This window comes from Agelaius tricolor, unplaced genomic scaffold (assembly GCF_023055355.1).
Source record: "Agelaius tricolor isolate 1412-34295 unplaced genomic scaffold, bAgeTri1.0.p SCAF_2, whole genome shotgun sequence".
Taxonomy (NCBI): Eukaryota; Metazoa; Chordata; class Aves; order Passeriformes; family Icteridae; genus Agelaius; species Agelaius tricolor.
In genome coordinates this window covers 72,681,277-72,697,860 of record NW_027269262.1, presented here as the reverse complement: position 1 = coordinate 72,697,860, position 16,584 = coordinate 72,681,277, and the positions used below count along the sequence as shown (strand labels likewise).

Genomic DNA, 16,584 nt, shown 5'->3' with positions numbered 1-16,584 from the left:
GAGTTGATTCAGTAATCAAAATAAAGCTGATATTTCTGTACACTACAGCTGCCTACACATTTTCTTTTTTGGTTGGTCTTTACTGCCTGTTAAACTGTTTCCCCAAACACACACACCATATTCTCTAAGGGAAATAAAAGTTTTGATCAAATTATTTTGGGAAAAAAGAAGCATTTCAAGGTAATTTGTTTTTGTTTCAAAAACATGCAGCACACAAATTAAATATGAATATTCTAGCATTTTTGTGAAAACTTCTAACTCAGCATATCACAAAGTTTTTCCTCAGTAAGAAAAACAAAATGCTAATTGGACTATGTTCCATTCTTAACATCAGAGGTGATGTGAAATAACTGAAGGTTGTTGTCCATATATTGATTTGATATGGCTTTCTGCAGATTGATTTGCAGAAATGTGACATCTTGTACATTGAAAAATGTACGCCTTATGTACACCACTTTGTGTTAAACAGTGTATCCAGCAGTTTTATTTTGCCTCATTATGTTACATCTTTGAGTATACTTCTGTGGCATAATTCTGTAATTCAGCATTTGTGAACATTTGGGTATGTATATTGATAAAGACAGGATACTTTTGTCTTTAAAAATATGATGATGGCTTATGAGAACATTAAATTAAAATTAGACCTCTCTGATTTAGTTATGATTAACACAGGATGGACTCATACATTAAATTTTTTTCTATTAGCTACTATAGGCTAATATATAAATTTTTTTCTATTAGCTACTGTAGGCTAATATATCTGCCACTTAGCAGTGGCCTATAACTTTAACATCTGAATTCTATCTGTGGGTCCTGCTGTGGGATTTAATAAATGCAGTTCTCTGCCTCACTTTCTTTATTTTTTAAATGAAAATAATTATGTTGACCCCCGTTTTTTAATGGTTTTCTGCTATAAACCTCAATAGGCATTAGAAGGTCATGATAGCTGTAGATGTATGTTCGTAGTAAATGTTTCTGAATATCAAAAGCTTTTTTAATTAAAAAACAAAAGAATGGTGTTAAAGTCTTGTGGGGTATGTATTCTTGGGTAAAGATAACTTTTATGAGAGAGCTGTGTTTGATATTACAGACCAAAGTGCCTTAGTTAATGGGTAAGTCTTAATCCACTACTTCTGTTTTAGTGAAATATTCCAGTATTGGACTAAGCAAATAAAATAATTGATTTCAGAGTTAAGAGTTTTAAGCACTTGGTGAATGTAAAACTCTATGCAAGTACAGTAGACTTGGAGTTTTTTCTGAGATAAAATTATAATAAAGTTTGCATCTGTAGGCATTGAAGTCAACCTTGAATAGAGAGACATGCAGACGTATACTTCAGTAGTCTGACAAAATTTATTAACTTAATATAATGTAAAAATAATTTTACAGTCACATAAACTTTGATATGGGTTGAAGTATCTGTTTCCCTTGTGTGACTCAGCAGTGGAGGATGAAATGCAGGACAGTCTCTCAGATAAGCTGATTATTTTGCAAGACAGTCATTTTGGCTTTGCCCTTGATATTCCAAAGTATACCAAAGTTGTATGATTAATTTTTGTGCAGTGTAACTGCAATTTCTAACTCTTCAGCTCTCATTCTTCATTTTGGGATGTTATTGAAAATGGCTGTGGTGCTACAGGATAACTAATTGGTAAAGCCTATTTGGAATGTGGGTAAGCAGAGTAGTGAAGAGGAGTCTTTTTCTCTTAGTTGACTCCCAGGCTAAATTTAAACAGACTTAGATATTTCCACACTTAGGGATTTACAATGCATCTGCTTTGAGTCAGCAGAAAGAATTAGTTACTTACATACTTGTATAAAATAGAACTCTTCACTTGGGTGTAATATGCAAATCTGCATTTTTATAGTATGCCTTAGTGAAAATGCCCTTCAAAACAGTAAGGAAAAAAAAAAGCAAAAATTTTATTTCTTCTCTCAGGTATCATTTAACTTAATTAGGTAGTAACTGAATGATGCTAATTCAACCTGTTAGCATCTAAGTATCATTCATGTGTCCTGAGAAATCTAGGAGTCATGAGTGCTCAATGCTAAAATAATTCATGGAGCAGTTTATTTAGCAAGATGGTGTAGTATTTTTTAAGTTAATTACTAAAAATATACGTATCTTGTCAGAATTAGGTTTTATTGTAGGTCACTCCATTTGTTCATATTTGTAATCCCTCCCTTACAGAAAGTGTACATCAACTCAAACTTCAGTTTCCCATAGCAGTTTTTCAGTTTATTTTATAGGAGGATTTCTGAAATGTGTTACTGGAGGTTTTTACTGGAAACAACATTAAAATGTGTTTGGATACTGCATACACACAGAGCAGAATTTGGAAAAAATTCTCCCAGGGCGGTAGTGGTTATGGCAAAAAATCATTTTCAGGTGCATAAATGGCAAGATTCTTGTCTGCTCTTCCTGGTATTTTTTTTCTCCAGATTGTTTGGAATGACTCAGTAATGCAGTTTACTCATTCACAAGATTTGTGCAGCTCCAAAAAGTGTTTTTTGCCAAGGGTTGCCACCTCCCTTCTCCTTCCCAAAGTGCTCATTCACCTCCACATTATTTTTCCACTCTCCTGCCTCTTTCATTTTTTTCTTGTGTCTCTTTGGTATTTGAGGCCCTTTCCTGTTCTTTTGTAATGACTGAAGGTTCTTCAGCTCCACAGCTCTACTGCTGGACTCTGCCATATTTCACCCATCTTGCCTTTCCCTCTGGCCTCTGTTCTTTGCAGCTGTGTTCCCAGGGTGGGTGTCCTCTCCCACCTCACCAGAAGTGTACCACATTACCAGTTTTCCCCACTTTTTTCCCCTGAGTTTCTATGGGGGAGCCCCAGGCTGATGACCCCTCTCGTCCCTCTCCTCCAGCAGCCTATGCTCAGCACTCCAAGTGGGAGGAGGTGGCAGTGGGGCCAGCCCAAGCAGGAGGCCCCAGTTATCTTCTGCAGGGCCCCCTCCCTTGGGAAGAAAAGTGCTGTTGTTGCAGCTGTCATCATCCAAGGAGACTTTGCAGGAAGCTCATCCACAGGATGAGAGTGCCAAGCATCGCTGTGTTCTGCTGCCTTCCCTTTGTCGTCCTCCTCTGCCTGACTGCACCTCCCTGTCTTCTATTCCTTCAGGAGAGAGTGGGAATTTGTGAAGGGAGGAAATTGTTTGCCCAAGCTGAGCCTGGCAAATGACACCATGACTCAGGAAATTCTCAAACATTAAAGATTACACGGTGTTGGGTTCAATACTTATTTTTCAAATCTGTTACTAGATAGATGTAATAGATAACTCTGGCCAGAACTGAGATCTGGAAAGGAAACCCTAGTATGCTATGGGACTAGGGTCTGCTTTTTTTCTGAAATGTAAATTTAATTAAAAGGAAGAAAGGGGAGGGGAAGAAAAGAAAGTTCTCCACAATCTTAATGAAATCCAGGGAACTCGAGCATTGCATTTTGATGGAGACAGAATAGCAAATTTTTAATTTATTTTAGGCGTGTGAGAAGTCTGCCACCAGCTTCGAGCTTGATCCTCAAATTAGTAAGAACTTTCTTAAAAACTTGGGAGTATTCTTATTTCTTGACATGAAAACAGAAGGCAAATCTGAGAAACGTTTTTTAATTGGTATTGATTTTGAAGAAAGCTGTTACAAAGAAAACAAGTTTACATAGGAGGTTAAACTGCCCTTAAATATAGTGGCTGAGTAGCAAACATAGCAGTAAATTTCAGTAATTTAGTGTGACAGAGGTGGCTTAGTAGGAAGCTGAAGTTACCTGACAGTCAAACTGAAAGGCAAATAATGTAACTGCTTATCTGAGTGCTTCTGCTGGGTTTGTTTTGTTTGCTTGTTTTGTTTTATTTTCTTAATATCCTGGGCACAAGCTATCAAAAGATAACTGGAAGAATGTTTGCTACTTGTGCTGCTTTACTTTTGAATTTATGGGATTGTGCTAATGTTGACTTCATTGAAGGGAAAGGAGAACTTCAGTTCAAAGCTTGACTTACTTGTATTGAACTTCTTAGTTGTAGCTCTTTTTTTCAGTAATCAAGAAATTCTGTTAAGTTACTAGAATGATGTGGACTAGAATTTGTGCAGTGTAACTGCAATTTCTAACTCTTCAGCTCTCATTCTTCATTTTGGGATGTTATTGAAAACATAACACTGTATTTTTCTTTTCAGGAGTCCGCTAGAAATGTGGGATTTTCTGTTGACTTTGCCTGTAGGCTGCCTTTGTGCTGCACTCATTGGGAGGTCTGTCTCCCACTTTCCAGTATCACATGTGTATTAAACCTTTCATTAAGTACTGCTGACAACAGGCGCTGTCTCTTAAAGATGCAGGAGTCTTTTACATTGGCATATAAATATCTTATAAAAGATAATGATTGTAACATATATTTTATCAATCCTCTGTTACCTTTTGCTTCCTTTTTCTAGTTTCCTGCACATCCTGCCACAAGGCATATTCACTGCTCTTGCTTGCATGTTACCCATTTATACTTGACATTAGCTTTTCCTTTAACTGCAGGTTTATTTCTAAGGTTTATTACGGACATTTAAAACCTTCAGCTCACATGGACTAGTCTGTATATAGGAGTTCCTCACAGTGTGTGTTCCAACTCCAAGCCTGGGCTAGGCAGATGATTTATCTTTGTGTGTTTCCTGACTGCCATTTTCCCATTGTGCTCATCAGGCTTTGCTTATGTCACCCCAGGTTGGTGGGTCTTCTGCCATTTAGAATTCAGCTGGCTTTAAAATTTTGTTATATACAATAAACTCATAACTTATATTTTTTTCATTAATTTCCCATTTACAGTTTTGCTGATGTGTCTTTTGAGGCACATGTTTTTACTGTTTTTTGGAAAGTACATTGAATTGTGTGTCAAGCTTTCTGAATGTATTTGAATTTATTATTAAATTCAGATTGCTGCATAATTACATTGTATACCACAGAGTAAATGTAGTGTATATTGCTTTAGGAACTATGATTCTTGGTATTATAGAACTACTGTAATTCTGTGGAATTTGGTGATGGGATCTTCCAGTAACCAGGATTTCTGTTTTAAATTTATTTTGCTACTTTTTTCATTATTTCATATATTAATTTGTAGTAAAATTGCAAAGCTTACATGAAAAGATAACTGCCTACTACTAGTTGCTACACTTTTTCAGTATAGTTGCTACCTTTGTATTCCATTAACCCATTTGCTTCTGATTTGTACAGCTCTGTAATTATGTTCTGCTGCAATAGATACATTCTCTGTACTGTTAGGAAAAAAGCCTCACCAGTGTATAATCAGATTTTTAATGCAGGTTTAATGGAGATAGTGCTTCATAATTTAGTGTGCATGGTTTGATGTATGTGCTAATATTTCTGGGTACTGACATAGTTTTTCTCCTGTTTTGAGCCTTAACATTTTCCATGTGAGCTTTTCTTCACAAAAGAAAACTAGAAGTTTACTTTTAAGAAATAAAGTAGCCCTGTCTTGTAATCCTAGGTCCTAGAAAGTGACATTTAAAGAAAATAAGGTATATTGTAAAGCTTAGGAAAATCCTAAGAGCTCACAGTATGGAGGCTGCCACTGTTGTCAGTTAAAATATTTGCCTTATTTTGCCTAACTCATCCTCTAAAGAATATTCATGACCATGTTTACATGAAAAATGTTTGTCCTGGGCTTTGGGCAGAGCTAGTGTGAAGTAGACATGTCTTTATTAAAAGAACTCACTGTCCTAGACCATGGGGGTTTTTTGATTGAGGTTGTGGGGAGTCATGCATTATATTCTTCCCTTTCTGTCAAGGGTGTTTATTGACTCATTTTTTGCAGAGTGTTAATGTTGGCTGAGAATTTGAGGGAAGGTGTCATGTATTGTGTGAGGGAAGGTGTTGCTTATTCAGTTGCATAAGCAATTTTGTGAAAACAACCATTTTTCTTGACAAAAAGTTGTAATAAATCAATATGCAAGTTGCTGCATTTTTTATGTGTGCAAATAGTGCTAATAAGTTTCTCACTTTGAATATGTTATTGAAGTTATTCTTTAAGTATTATTATTTATTATATATGTAGTCCAACCCAAATAAAAGTCTGCATTAAAGAGGATTTGTTTGCAAGAAAACTGAAAACATACAAGGAGATTCTTGAGCAGGTAGTTTAATTTTTTTCTTATTTCTATGGTGTGCAGGTGCTGTTCTCTTGTCCAGTGTACAAGGATTAGCAATTAATGTTGATCCAGTCCTGTATACATGGCTTATCTACCAACCTCAGAAACGAGTCAGCAGGCACATTCAGCAGGTATGTATTTTAGGAGGAAAAGGGATGGGGAGAGGGGAAGCTTTCACTTCTATATATGCCAAGTAGTGCATTTTTCCAAGTATTACTACTATTTGTAGTTTGTAACTGCTTCCTTGTGATTTGTTGCATGTACTGTGGATCTTATTTTGAATTATTTATAACGTTAAGTTGGCATATTAAAATTTTAATTTCACAACTTTTTCATTTTTAATTAAAAGAACAAAGAAGATGTGTTTGTGATCACCTTCTAGGAATATTATTTTGCAACTGTTCTTAACTACTGAGACCTCATAAGCCTTGAGTCTGAATGGTGCATCATATTTTAAAATTTGTCATGATTTATCAAATAACTGTATAACTGGTTATAAAGTCAGCACTCTTAATAAACCCCATTTTAATAGGAGATGAGCCATACAGTTCATAATTTGACAGAAGTGAGTAGAAGATTCTGTATATGATGTCAAAATCCATATTTGCATACGATGCGCTTGACAAAGACAGAAGCAGCTGAGGCTGGGGGTCTGTGTGGGGCAGTGCTTCCCTTGACATGTTCTTAACCCTGATTTTCATGCCACATATTCCTGACCTCAAAAGAGCACTGGTTTTCCCTTAAACTAAACTTACTTATTACGGTTGTTTGGCAGAATTCCCTAGAACTTAAATGTGCTGTAGCTGATCAGACTGGTGGTTGATGTCACCAGTGGTGTTCTGTCTCACTTCGCAGTGGTCAGTTATAAAGTGACAAATGTAAAAATCTCAATATTTGTCTCATAACTATAGAACACTGTGAACAGCAGAGAAGTTTCATTCTGGGCCCCTGAAGTGGGAGGATAAACATTACTTGTAAACATTTGTTTCTTGTGTCTAAATTACCTCGTTACGTAGTAATTGTCAAACATTAATTTGAGTCCCATTAAGCTCAGTCTGCACCAGCATCAGAAAAACTTCATTGTGACAGTGAAGCTTTATTATTGTTTTAATAAATGTACTCTGATTTTAACTGTATTGAGTTATTCTTCATTCCTGCATCACAACTGGAGCAGCACATTTCCTAGTGTATGTCCCTTGCAAAACAAACCATTTATCTACATTTTATTGTTATGTAGCCTTCCAAAATGTAATCAATCCTGCTTATCCTGCTTATTTTAAGTGTTTTTATTAAAGTCTGTCTTTAACATCCATGCATTTAATCACCTGTTAGTCAGTGCTTTCTTTATCTTTTGATACTGGGTGACTAGATGGGTTAAGTGTCTACTTCAGGAAACTTGTTTGTCCCTGGTTTTGATCATCAGTGGTAAAATTTTTAGCCAAATTTTGTTAAAGTATTTATTTTGTAACTTATGTCATTACCTCATACAGCCCTCTAAATTTTTTCATCATGTATTTCAGATTACAATTACTGTATCACAATCCTAATGTTATTTGCATTTAAAATGTCTTAGCAATTTGAAATTATTTTAAATATGAGTTTATAAACTCAACTGTCAATGTCATACCATTTGCATCATTAACATGACTGTGGTAATGAACTGCATGTAATAGTACAAATTAAATTGTCTGTAGCAGTCATGAAGAGACTTTATGTGAAAAGAAAACTATATCTGTAATAAATTATACTTAACCACTGACTTTTTTTCTTTATATAATGCTGTAATTATCCTAGAATAAGAATTCTAGTCAAAGTTAGGCATTGTGCCTTATTTTTTGGAAAAATTCAGTTTGTTACCATAATCTAACTAGTATAACCAAACAAAAATGCTGTATAAAACCTTCCTAATTTTTGAACATTTAAGAGCCATGAGATACAATGCTTTCAAGCAAGAGTTATGGTCAAAATGTTATTGATTGGTAAAGCTCTTATCTTCTTTTGTTCTAACTGTCAGTCTTACACAGTTGCAATGGAAAAAAAAAAAGAAAATACTTTCTTTAGAAGTTCTTTGTACGATTCAGAGATCTTAAATATTAAGACATTTTACATTTTAAAACAATGCTTTATCTCTATCATTTTGAGTAAGTCAAAGTTTGAGTTCTGTCTGAAAACACAGAGTTAGAAAACCTTTCAGTACCTTTGGCCCTGTGTACACATTAAACTCATAATGTTAGTACTTGATAAAATAAGTTAAATGAAAGTATTTATTTATTTATCCATTTGTACAGCTATAGTCATGTAAACTTCTGCTTTCATACAGGATGTGGCTGAGATTATCAGGTTCCCCACAGGGATGGGACACCTTTACATATGAACTTCTTCATTTTCGTTTGCCTTTTAACTATTTTTCTGGGATTTTGAGTTTAGGTTTATAGTGCCAATTTGTAGTAATATATTTTATATCTGCTGAAATATTTTTTATATCTGCTGAAATATTCACTGTGGCTGTTGCAGGTGGTTTTAACTGAAAGCATGACGAGTTAGAAATATGGAACATAATAAGCTGCATTTTTACAAAACTCTTAACATTTTAATGTCTCTTTGGCCTCAGTGACATTTTATTCAGCTGGAACAGAACAGTGACTGACTGCAGTGCTGGGGTGTGGGGGGACATGCAGCCCCTCTTCATTTATTATTGTTGGGGTGAGGATCACCCCTCTTCATTTATTACTGTTGGACTACTGCTAGGCAAAGCTCTCTTTGCACCTTGCTGCCCAGCAGCTAAGAATTGTACAACTGCTGTGATGACCAAGGCCATGATGTTGGCATTCATTTTTAAGAGTGCTTTAGTCTGTATGGATTGTTTTTGTACAATGAGCTGTAAGTGTATCAACACTCAATGTGGGAGTAGTTTGTGCACCAATTGCTTATCTGCCTAAACCCCTAAACCTGTGTTTCTTTAGTCTAAATGCCCTGTTGAGAAGGTAAATTCTTTATAAATGCTTATGAAAGGGTAATTTGACCAGAATTTAGCAAAGATACCGCTATGGTGTGATTTCTTGTACTCATGCTGTTTATAGCTTGTTAACAATGACTCCCAAATGAAAAGCAAAACAAAGCCAAGTTTAGAGGCCTTGTTTTCAGCAATTAAATATTTTATTTTGACTTTTTTTGGAAGATTTTTTTCTGGTGAGTCTTATGGCAGCAAGGCCTTGTTTCTAGTAATTTTTAAGTATTCTTTAATGTTTTATTATGACTATTTTAAAGACTTTTTCAGCTATGGCTTGTTTTATTTCTTTAAACCCATGCTGTTATCTTATTTTTTCTCTCTTTTAAAAGCCCATACTTAGCTTTGCAAGATAAAAATTTGAAGAGTTTCTTTTCCTTAATAAGAAGCCTTATCTATGCTTTGATATGGGACAGTCAATATGCGTGATACTTTCTGCAATAAATTTATAAATCAGTGGTCTGTCATCTTTCTCAAATGTACTTTAATGTAAAGCCTTTGGAACTTGTCAATACTTTTCTTACATTATTGATTTCTGTGAGCTAAAATGAGTAATTTTAGGGAACGACTGAATTATCAAAAATATGTACTCATAAATGCCTAATATAAATCTGTATTGTTCATATTTCTGTCCATTTTTTTGGCTGCTCCATACGTGTGCAGGTGTTACTACCTAATTGAAGGAGCATTTCAGTAACAGAGTAGATCTAAACCCAGGAGGTCAAGGTGAACATTCTTAGTCATATATCAAAACAACCAAGAGAAAGACATTGCACTTCTTCCAGATTCATCATGCTTTAAAACACTGGAATGTCATTTCAGAATCCAGATTTCTCCTTTTCTTGAACATCTGCTCCATGGAACACTGTGTATCCCAATTCAAACCCAAGAATTTTTTCTCAGCTGTGTAGGAGATTAAAAAAATCAGTCATTAACAATTCAATTTATTCAAGTGTTTTTTTTCTTCAACTCTGCTTTTTCCCTGCTTATTTTCTCTTTACTGTTATCTTAGGAATTTTACTGTGTTATGAAATCCTTTCACTGCTTTATGGAAAGTTCATCATGAACTGAGGGTAATACCAATCTTGATGTTGTACTTCAGGTGGTACTTTGTTCAGAAGTTTGCATCAGAGGTCTCCCTAGAATTTTTGACTAAGATGAAATAATTTTTTTGTTATGACTTGATCAGTAATCTCCTGTAGAGCAAATAGATCCTTAAAATTGTTCTGTCTTAGAATGACTTTCGGAATATTGCACATCCTTGATGCTTTAATGGCCAGATGTGTGATAAGGAGCAGCAATGAATGAATGATAGAAGGTAAGAGGAAGTTTCAGTACCCAAATTTAGGATTATTCCATGTTGCAGCAAAGCTGGCTGTTGAGGGCAAAGCTGTGTTGCCTTGTTTACCTTGAAGAAATAGCTGGAAATGCTTTGATAAAACAAGCATGTTCCTATAGTAAACATAATTCCCTTCTTGGTGTGCAGAGATTTCTCAAATTAAAACAGATTTTGATTTCTGATATTGCTTGCAGGAGAGAAGCAATGTGTTTATCCCTATCAGGATCTGTCACCTCTTACCCCATGAAGGCATTTAAGTTTCTGAAGGATACAGAAATGAAATTGCTTCTTGCTTAAGGAACTAAAGCTATGTGGAACTCAAAGCTTGTAACTTCTGCTTTCAGAGGCCCCTTGAAACTGCCAGTGGAATGCTTTCATTGATGAAAATGAGGGGTTTCTTAGCTGACATCAGTCCACCACATAAGTTTGGAAACATTACAGCTAATCAGCTATTAGTCTTTTATTTCAGCAGAACACTTTTCCAATACCTGAAGTACCAACCTGAAGCAATCATAGAATTGCATCTGAATTAGCAAGTCAACCTGCCAGGAAAGAAGGTGGTTTTGTGCACCCCAGGGGTGAAGCAGGTCTTCTTTATTTAGCAGTTAATTTTTATTAGTGCATTTTTATCCATTTATTTAATTTTAATTGGGAACTAGGTCTAATCCCTTGCTTTATTTGAATTCTCTGAAACAATTTAGGTGTACTAGTAATCTTAGAAATCAACACAATTAAATGTAACTCAGTAGTCAAACAGTGATTGCATTTTCATGTCATTAGAACTTGTTGCAAGGTAGGCAGGGTGGCTCCTTCTTGCTGTCACAGCTCATTCTGGTACAGTTTGGACAGTCTTGTAAGCAAATGTTGTAAATATTCTTCTCTGAGCTAGATAGTGATTGCATGACAGTGATCTCAGATGTTCAATAAACACCATGTGTTGAACAGAGCTGCCATCCATCCCCACTCCAAAGACTTTGTTGATTTTTCTTCCTGCTTGCTATCTGTAAGCTACTGCAGGTGTAACCATGGGTCTGTGTGCATGCAGCATCCACCACGTGGGAAAACTGGCTTCTGTCCCATCACAAGGACAGCCATTCATGTCTGGGCTCAAGCTTTTGAATTTGACAGTTCACAAGCCAGTGATAATATTTAGGTTCCTATCTCGGAATATTCTTTTGCCTTTAGTTTGTTTTCAGGGAGGTGACTGTATAGGCATCCCTTAAATGAAAGTTATGAATCTGTTCAGATGTTCACATTTTCTGTAAAACTCATTTCTCATACTCCCAGATTTACCTCCAGTCTCTTCAGCCTCACATTTGTGGGAAATTGTAATTCAGAAATGAAATATTTAATTACAAAAAAATCCCATGGAAAATGAAATATTAATTCACCTAAGGCAAATTAGTCCTCTTTATAGATTTTTTAGGTTTGGTTAGTTGACATGTCTCCACATAAATCAGGAAATACTTGGCCCATTGTATTTTTGGCAAGCTGGTTTTTAGCTATTATTTTTCTGAGTCTTTCTCTGATTTTAGGTCTTTATCATTTCCAAAGTCATGTTGACCACATAGTTGGAAGTAAAAAAAAAATTAAAAATTTATATCTGTTGATCTATTTGCACGCTTAAATGGCATATATATGTGTGTGTTTTGTATACACATACTTAACATGGTATGTAATGTGTCAGATTATTTGTGCCAATAAAGATTAAATTTAGAAAAGGATTGCTTTTCTATAGTTTTTCAGCTACTGCTTAAAAACCTAATTACGTTTGAAAAGTAGTAACCTTTCTTCTTTTGAAATATGTGAATTGTTATTATTTTAGTATTCTGTATATAATTGCCACAAAACATTATTGATAAAACTATCAGTATTCTAGAACAAAATCTGATTTTGACTTTGTGTCAACAAAGCAGTCTCATATAAAAGCTGCTGTAGTTCCAGAACTTTGTTACATGTTCTGTATCTTCTATAACATTACCAATTAGTAACCATAAAGCTCAATCCCAAGTAGGTGTATTTAAGCTTTACTACATCCTACTTTATAGCTGGCTTTTTGGATTCTTGTGATTTAATGCTTATGATAACTCTAGCCTGCAGTGCCTCCTTTCCCATCAGATTCGCCTTTTCTTACAGCTGTGGGGTTCTTGTCATCTGCTATTTCCCAAGCCACAATTTCCTCATCATTTTGTGGCTAAACCCCAAATCTTGATGATCCTTTTCCATCTAGTTCAATACTGATCTTTCATCTTCTGGATTCTTTTAACCAGAAATCTTATGCCAAAAACCTGACAAGATTGTACTGGGTGTCATCAGTGCAACATCAGGCTTGATTTCAGTGAGCAAAGATAAAACAGCTGTTTCATTGTCCAGATCAGCACTCAATATTTGGTCATAATTTTTTCCAGCTTTATCTGGCTGTGATAGCCTTGATGTTTTTCACTCTTTGACTAGTAGTGTAACTTATTATATTTTGCTGATCCATTTATTCAGTGGTTCAGAAATAGATACAGCTTCTTCAGGCAGTATTTCCATCCTATTGTCTTTTGTACTGTCCTGTATTGTCTGCATTCATTCTTCAGAAATTTTGGTTTCACTTTGGCAAGTCAATGTTCTTGCGGTGTTACATCCAGAATTGCCAAATCATGGCTCAACAGTTGCTGTCTTGAGAAAGCTGCAGATGGCCATGCCTTATGAGAGTTGTATCAGATAAATTGCAAGATTTTGAGAATAAGTAATGTAAAATGTCTGATGAAAGTTTACAAAACTTCAGATCCTCTCTCTGTATGCAAGTGAGAAGTATTTCTGTGGTGTAAAGGTTGTCTTTTCAAAGCTGATGGGGATTTTTGTTGTTGTTTTAACTAGAGGGTATGCCAAGGTGGCATGTTACTGTATTCCAGAAAAACTTTTCAGTGCTTTTGGAGGCAAAGCTAATGCCTGTACATTCAGGAGGAGGAGGAGGAGGAGAGATGAGAGTTCTGTTTGTCATTGAAATTAGTATTTTTCTATTAACTTTGCATACCACTGTATATATAAATGGATTGTTTTCACTGGAGTAGGATTAAATAGTTGATTGTATTACTTTAATTTACTTTTATAGTGGAAAATTGTGAAGGCGTTTGGAAGCCATTCTCCTTCAATTAAATGATTTTTCTGTTTGTTTTGGGGTTTTGTATGTGTGCACATATTGCACACTGCTCGATTCAGTGATCTGTTTTCTATTGGAGAAAATTTACAAGCACATTGCCCGCCTCACACGAATTTGTTTCCCACAGAGATTCCTAATGCAATGTGTGAGGTTTCTCATTACACAGCTATATGGATTACATTTTCACTCCAATTTGAACAAAATTAAATTACACAAAAATTAAGATGCGTGTAATCCTAATGTCTGATCTTTAGAAAAGAACTTTGTCATCTTTAAATGATAACCGTCTGCAAAATCAGTGTAGAAGTATTCTGCTTTTGTCAACTGGGATGCATCTGCAGTTTACATAGCAGCTGATGTTACAGCAAAATGTTAGGGGCAAACTGTATAGCAACATTGAGGATCAAATTGTTTTTAATAATTTTGTCTTTTCTTGCTTGCATGAATAAAAAAGTAACAACAAAGCCAATAGACCATTCATTTGTTCCAGAATCCATGTAGATTAATACACATCACTCTTGTCTAATCTTAAAATAAGGATGCAGTCCTTCAAACTTAGTTCCAATGCCTACAGTTTTGTAGTTTTATATTTGTCAGCAGTTTCACATTTTGAGGAGGTTCTTATTTATTGGTATGCTTGAAAGTCACAACAGTTCAAAATCAGTAGCAGTTAAATCTTGTATTTAAAATGTTAGGAAGAAGCACAATAATGGAGAAATATAAATGCATCCTATATTTTGGAATTTAAAGAAGGTTAGTAAGTGTCTTTGGGTCTTCATAGCTGGATAAAAATTTTCAGTTTCCATTAAACATTTAGATAATTATTTTACTTTGGTCATCAGCCAGGTTTATTCCTATTGTTTTTGGTTGACTAACAACAATGGAACTCTAAAGTTCATTTTATGTCCCTTTTTTGTTTTCATAGAGCTTTTCCTCTGACTAACAGGACTGAAATAAACAATTACAAGTACAAATCTGAATCTAGCATTTCATTTCCATTTGTTTTCAAAATATTTGTGCTCCAATCAGTGTTTCAAGTTGTTTTCTATACTTTTCCAAATATTAGTTTAAAAAATATTTCTCATGACAATGCCATAATTCTATGTTAATGTGTTTTTACTTTTAGTGGTTCACAAGGTACTTCTTTTTCTAGCAGTCTGTAGGAGCTGTTCCACTTGGTGTGTCGGTAACTCGAAAGAAAGAGGATGAAGCATCAGTTGGAAGTGCACCTTTGGCAAGACAGCAGTCAAATCAAGCCTCTGAGTATGCCAGCAGTCCTGTCAAAACAAAAACAGTAACAGGTATATATATCACTTCTTGAAACTATCCATTTTGCATTTGCAACCTCCCTTGCTAATGTGCCACCACAACAGACCAGCATCAGCTCTGCAAGTACTATGGAACAACTTTTCAGCTTTAGAAAAATTAAAACTTCTGAAATTAAAAATAATCAAATGCATAGTTTTCAAATACATGTTTATTTTTATTCCCATTTTTGTTTAGTGCTGTCTTTGGGGCCCTGATACTCGAATGTAGCATATTTTGTAAAATGAGATCAAGGAGATCTGCTTTTAGTAGAATATCTGCTGTTCACCTTGATATTTAGTCCATAATTTTGTCAGATTTCACACTGTGAATAATCTCTGATTTCAGTCAGTCTGTTTACATTGCTTAAAGTCTGGCATCTGTGGAAGTCAAGATTTGTGCATAAACAGTTAAAATTTACTGTTTTCAAAATCACTCACCATAGAAAGTCCATTTTTTGGCATTTCTGCCTATGGAGTTCAAGAAATTCTTTATTTTAGGAGTATTTTCTGGCCACCTAAGGATCTAAAGTGAAAGTTCATTACCACTGATCAAGATAATAGGGTTTTCTTGGAATTTGTTGTGTATTTATTCATATGGTACTGTCTGCAAGAAGTAAAGTAGGTGATTGTCCAAAAAAAATTACTGTCCACCTGAGACTTGTAGTGATCATTCTGAAATACACTGAACAAATTCTCTTTTCCTTTCCATTGATGTTTATTTCCAGATTATCATGAAGCACTTCAAGATGTTATTTGCTGAAACTAAGATTACAGTCTTGTTCATTAATGGTAGTTAAATGCTACTTTGTGATTAAAAGGGGCTAAGCCAGAAAATCTGTTTGCTGAATAGTAGTGAGTTGTCATGTTATCACTGGTAGTAAGACAGCAGATTAATTTTGAGGACTTCCATTTAATTCATAAATATCCTTCATTTTTACCATTTATCAATTTATTTTTACAAGTCATTTATGAATTTCCTTTATTTTTGCCTGTGATGAAATTACTGTACCAAGCATTTTCTTCTTTTCACGGTATTTGTCATCTGTTCTGCTTTATCAGCATCATAAATGGTATGATTTGTTTCTTCTTGACCTTAGTTCTACTTGTGCCTGCAAAGCACAAAGGTCTATTTCACTAGAAAAACTTTCATTATTTTGAATATTTGACATCCAAATCCAGCTATTTGCATGAATAGATTCTAGATTATTTTTTTTAAATTTATTTAACCAGTTTATAAAAAGTAGGCATGTAGTTCACAGAAATAGCTTTGTATTTGGATTTTGAAAACTGGTGTCCCAGTCTGGTACCTGCTCAGCACAGTAGCCCTTTTAGTTCTTCAGTGTTTGTTAGTCTTCACTTTGAATTTTATCTTTTCTCATCACACCACAATATTCTACTAAATGAAAACATCATTGTTCAAAATCCAGAAATACCATGGATACCAGTTTTGCTTTTTTGGGGGTGTTTGTGTGTGTGAGAAATAATAAAATGAAATTATAAAGTATAAAAAAAGTCATAAAAGCAAAAGTGGGGTTTCTGTGCATCTCAGCTTCTTCCACCTTTTTAGTTTGAAGTCAATACCAAGATGTGTTTTCAGTTACACATTGCTGCAAAAATGGGAAGTTCACTTGTAGATTT

General features: G+C 34.9%; 1 protein-coding gene across 8 annotated transcripts in view; it reads left to right on the top strand.

Moving 5' to 3' along the window:
* Window positions 1-16,584, top strand: part of VPS13B (vacuolar protein sorting 13 homolog B) — a 434,621-nt gene that overhangs the window by 189,238 nt on the left and 228,799 nt on the right. For 7 of the 8 annotated variants that reach the window (XR_011678368.1, XM_071421508.1, XM_071421507.1 and 4 more), the window contains 2 exons: window positions 6,167-6,276; window positions 14,793-14,940. Coding sequence is in view for 7 of the 8 variants with exons in the window: in XM_071421508.1 (XP_071277609.1) it covers window positions 6,167-6,276; window positions 14,793-14,940 (258 nt within the window). In the remaining variant the exon portion in view is untranslated. The remainder of the gene's footprint in view (window positions 1-6,166; window positions 6,277-14,792; window positions 14,941-16,584) is intronic. The other variant, XM_071421509.1, reaches the window with a different exon arrangement.